The sequence below is a fragment of the Alosa sapidissima genome, chromosome 6 (assembly GCF_018492685.1).
Source record: "Alosa sapidissima isolate fAloSap1 chromosome 6, fAloSap1.pri, whole genome shotgun sequence".
NCBI classification, from domain to species: Eukaryota; Metazoa; Chordata; class Actinopteri; order Clupeiformes; family Clupeidae; genus Alosa; species Alosa sapidissima.
This window is the reverse complement of record NC_055962.1, coordinates 32,939,858-32,944,857: the sequence shown is the minus strand read 5'-3', so window position 1 is coordinate 32,944,857 and position 5,000 is coordinate 32,939,858. Positions and strand designations below refer to the sequence as shown.

At 48.3% G+C, this 5,000-nt stretch overlaps 1 protein-coding gene across 9 annotated transcripts in view; it reads right to left on the bottom strand.

The window, feature by feature from the left end:
• Window positions 1-5,000, bottom strand: part of dtnba (dystrobrevin, beta a) — a 46,351-nt gene that overhangs the window by 17,170 nt on the left and 24,181 nt on the right. For 8 of the 9 annotated variants that reach the window (XM_042094741.1, XM_042094742.1, XM_042094735.1 and 5 more), the window contains exons 7-10: window positions 4,587-4,741; window positions 2,944-3,049; window positions 2,139-2,305; window positions 1,467-1,591 (exon numbers count right to left, since the gene is read on the bottom strand). In XM_042094741.1, coding sequence (XP_041950675.1) covers window positions 1,467-1,591; window positions 2,139-2,305; window positions 2,944-3,049; window positions 4,587-4,741 — 553 coding nt within the window. Of the gene's footprint in view, window positions 1-1,462; window positions 1,592-2,138; window positions 2,306-2,943; window positions 3,050-4,586; window positions 4,742-5,000 lie in introns of those variants that run through there. The other variant, XM_042094743.1, reaches the window with a different exon arrangement.

Sequence of the window (5,000 nt, the reverse complement as noted above, 5' to 3'; positions counted from 1 at the left end):
ACCTAAATGCAGTGCACAGAAACACAATACTCAAAACAGCCCAAAGACATCCATACTCCTACAGGCTCTCTTTACAGATGTGTTCTGATACCCACTGATATTCTGTCATACTGTTTGTCCCTTAAAGACATTCACACACACACACACACACACACACACACACACACACACACACACACACACACACACACACTCTGGAGCTAGACTCTGGCTGCCAGTGTATTGTGTGGGCAGCTGAGCAGGCACTCATGCAGGATTGACAGCCTGAGCAAACACAGACTGGACAAAGATCACCGTGCAGAGAGAGAGAGAGAGAGAGAGAGAGAGAGAGAGAGAGCGAACAAGAGAGAGAAAGGGAGAGAGACAGAGAGATAGAGAGAGGGAGATAGAGAGAGACAGAGAGAGAGAACAAGAGAGAGAACAAGAGAGAGAAAGGGAGAGAGACAGAGAGATAGAGAGAGGGAGATAGAGAGAGACAGAGAGAGAGAGAGAGATAGAGAGAGGGAGATAGAGAGAGACAGAGAGAAAGAGAGAGAGAGAGGGAGATAGGGAGATCGAGAGAGAGAGTGTGTAAAAGTGAAAGCTGTTCCCACTTAAAGAACTGAATGTTTTCACACTTGAATAGGGAGAAAGATGAATCAGAGATGAGATGAGACAGAAGTGGCCAAAGAAAGAGAGAGAGTATAGTAGCGACATTTAGATAAGCGAAAGAGATAGAGACAAGGTATGAGGCTGAGGGAGAGAGAGAGAAGTGCAGCCCAACGCAGGAAAACAGAAACAAGGTTGGGGACAAAGAGGTAGCACAGAAAGAAAGAGTGAAGGACAAAGTGACGAGAAAGTCTAAAACGCTCACCTTGTTGCGAAATACATGCAACTTGTGGGAACAGCAAAACAATCCCCTCTTTCTGTCCGCAAACTGTATGGGTGAGTGTGTGTGAAGGAAAGGGAAGGGTGAGAGAGTGTGTGTGTGTGTGTGTGCGAGTAATGCCAGCAGGCTCACGCTCTACTGAATTGGCATCTAAAAACTCTAAGCTCTACATCATCATGGTCTCTACGGAAACCAGGAAGTCACATGATGAGAGTGACCAATAGGGTGGCATCACAGCCAGTTGTTTGACCCAGACAACATGGTCACTGAAAGAGTGGGTGAGTGAGAGAGAGTGAGTGTGTGTGTGTGTGTGTGTGTGTGTGTGTGTGTGTGTGTGTGTGTGTGTGTGTGTGTGAGAGACTGTTTTTGTGTGTGTTTAGGGTCCATGTCTAATATTAGAGCAGTACTTTATTTTAGTGATGGCTTAGTCAATGTTCATATTGAAAGAGTTGAGTTACGTATAATTCGTGTGTAAGGTGTAAACTAGCAGACATACTTTTGTTAAGAGCCTACATTACATTCTCTCTCTCGACCTCTCCCTTTCTTTCTCTCTCTCTCTCACACACACACACTCACACATACACACACACACACTTACACAAGGTTGGCAAGGTCGAGTGGTCTCTCTGGCTGCTCGGGGAAGATGGGGTGTGCGGGTTCTCGGCTGGGCACACAGCCCAGAGACTTACTGATGGCCTGACCGAACTTCTTCACTGGAGATTTCTAACACGGACACAAAGACACCAAACTTAGTATCGCAACTTAGACTCCCTCTTTCTATGTCTGTCTCTCTTTTTCGCACGCACACGCACACACACACACACACACACACACACACACACAGTTGAAGTAAGTCTGTTAATGATTAATTTGAGCATTTAAATAAACTAGAAGATAGATAAAAATAAAATTAATGGCGACAGCATATTTGATATCAATGGACATCTTCTGGAGTGTAAGAACCCTCAAATTATGACATTAGGATCATCCTTTTACCCAACATAATCCATAACATTTGGACTGGCCAAGCAGCTAATCATCAGGTGTTCTGGTCTGTGACTTTTGGTGTGTGTGTGTGTGTGTGTGTGTGCGTGTGTGTCAAACATTCATGATATGACTGGTATGATAATAGGTGTGTTTTAGTATGAAACTGAATTTGCACTGGGTAATTATGACAGACAACAATGTGATGGAGAGGATACAGCTCTGGACGTCATCAATGACAAACACAAGTGTTGTAATTGGTCAGTATCTGGCCAGGTTCACACACCCAGGAGGAGTGTTCCTTCATCTGGTGCTGGTTGCTATGGGAGCGGTTGGCATGGCCACGCCAAAAGCAGTCTTGGCACAGCTGGTAGTTGTGACACTGCTGGCAGCAGTACCGGAACCCCATCATGCTTTCGGCACGGCAATACGAACATGGCACAGGGTGGAAGACTGGAGACACACACACATCCACACACACACATACACACACACACACACACACACACACAGAGTTTTCAACACATCATAATGCTTCTATCATGTCCAATGTTTATATCCATGTATCCAGGCTAGACATGTACGAATATGTGTATGAATGTGTGGACGTGGAGCTGGACACTCAGGACCAGATGTGGCTGACGGCTCAAGCTGAATGTGTATGGGCAAGTGTTTATGGGTGTGAGAATGAGTATCTTTACATGTGTGTATATGTGTACGTGTGTGTATGTGTACATGTGCATGTGTATGGGTATCTGTACGTGTGTGTACATATGTGGGTGTGTACACATACACACATACATGTACACACACACACACACACATACGTATGTGTATGTGTATGTGTGTGTATGAGTATGTGTATGTGTATGTGTATGTGTGTGTGTATACTGTATGCATGTGCATGTGCATATGTATGTCTGTGAGTATCTTTACATGTGTCTTTGTATGTGTGAGTATGTGTATCTGTGTATGTGTCTTAGGTACCGTTGTCCACGTTGTGCATGTGTATGAGTATCTGTATGTATGCGTATGTGTGTGTCTGTGTATGTGTACTTGTGCATGTGTATATGTGTGCGTGTGTTAGGTACCGTTCTCCACGTTGGCGAGCCGATGCATCAGCGGCAGCCACACAAGGCAGTTAGGGGGCGGGTCAGCCAGCATTGTGTCCAGGAACATGTTCAACATGATCTTTTTCTGTAGACACAAGAACAACATACTCAGAGAACAGAGCTCAGAGAACACCAAAGATCAGTGAAAGCATGCATTAGCAAGCCAACTAGCTCGGTGGGCTTCAGATCAGTGAAAGCATGCATTAGCAAGCCAACTAGCTCGGCGGGTTTCAGATCAGTGAAAGCATGCATTAGCAAGCCAACTAGCTCGGCGGGTTTCAGATCAGTGAAAGCATGCATTAGCAATCCAACTAGCCCGGCGGGTTTCAGATCAGTGAAAGCACGCATTAGCAAGCTAACTAGCTTGGTGGGTTTTAGTGGGTTTCAGATCAGTGAAAGCATGCATTAGCAAGCTAACTAGCTTTCTGGGTTTAAACTCTGGTGACTTTGCCTGCTAGTGTTAGTCTCTGAGGAGAGCATTCTGAAACTGGGTTGATGCTTTAAGTAAGTAAGTATAAGTATATGTATAAATAGTCTTTTAATCCCGTGAGGGAAATTTGGTCTCTGCATTTATCCCAATCCGTGAATTAGTGAAACACACTCAGCACACAGTGAACACAGTGAGGTGAAGCACACACGGCGCAGTGAGCTGCCTGCTACAACAGCAGCGCTCGGGGAGCAGTGAGGGGTTAGGTGCCTTGCTCAAGGGCACTTCAGCCGCTTTCTACTGGTTTCTATTGGGTGGTGTTTACAGATGCTGGAGTGTGATTGGGTGTGAGGGTGGTGGTTTGGGGATGCTGGAGTGTGGTTGGTGTGAAGCTGGGGGTTTTGGGAAAGCCGACATGTGTTTGGGGGTGAGGTTGGGGTGTGAATTAGGGTAAGGTAGGGGGACTGGGAGGATGAGAATGAGGATTGTGGGTGGGGGGTGAGGTTGATGGCGAGGTGGGGGTAAGGGAGGATGAGAATGAGGATTGTGGGTGGGGGGTGAGGTTGATGGTGAGGTGGGGGTGAGGTTGGGGGTGTGGATTAGGGTAAGGTAGGGGGACTGGGAGGATGAGAATGAGGATTGTGGGTGGGGGGTGAGGTTGATGGCGAGGTGGGGGTAAGGTAGGATGAGAATGAGGATTGTGGGTGGGGGGTGAGGTTGATGGCGAGGTGGGGGTAAGGTAGGGGGACTGGGAGGATGAGAATGAGGATTGTGGGTGGGGGGTGAGGTTGATGGCGAGGTGGGGGTAAGGTAGGATGAGAATGAGGATTGTGGGTGGGGGGTGAGGTTGATGGCGAGGTGGGGGTAAGGTAGGGGGACTGGGAGGATGAGAATGAGGATTGTGGGTGGGGGTGAGGTTGATGGCGAGGTGGGGGTAAGGGAGGATGAGAATGAGGATTGTGGGTGGGGGGTGAGGTTGATGGCGAGGTGGGGGTAAGGTAGGGGGACTGGGAGGATGAGAATGAGGATTGTGGGTGGGGGGTGAGGTTGATGGCGAGGTGGGGGGTGAGGTTGATGGCGAGGTGGGGGTGAGGTTGATGGCGAGGTGGGGGTGAGGTTGATGGCGAGGTGGGGGTGAGGTTGGGGGCGAGGTGGGGGTAAGGTTGATGGTGAGGTTGGGGGTGTTTCTGCCTACCTGCTGGGGGAAGCAGGCACGGGCATGGTGGTCATTGTAACCAAAGGACGGCCCCTCGAACACAGCAGTGGGCAGCTTGAGGACCTCCAGCAGGAAGTGGTCAAACTTGGCCACGGTCATCGCCCCATGCGTGTCAGAGATCTGAGAGAATATATCTGAGGAGATGGGGGGAGAGAGAGAGAGGAGAGAGAGAGAGAGAAGGAGAGGGATTAAATAAAAAAGAGGAAAGAGAGGAGGGGAATAGAGAACAGGGAAAACGAGGATGAGAGTTTTAACACATCAACACTCAATGACCCAGTTTCACCTAAGGAGCAGCCAGACACAAACACACACACACACACACACACACACAAAAACAGCTGGTGTGGGTGGACTGCAGCAGCAGTGTGTGAGATGTGTGGCATTGCTATGCGG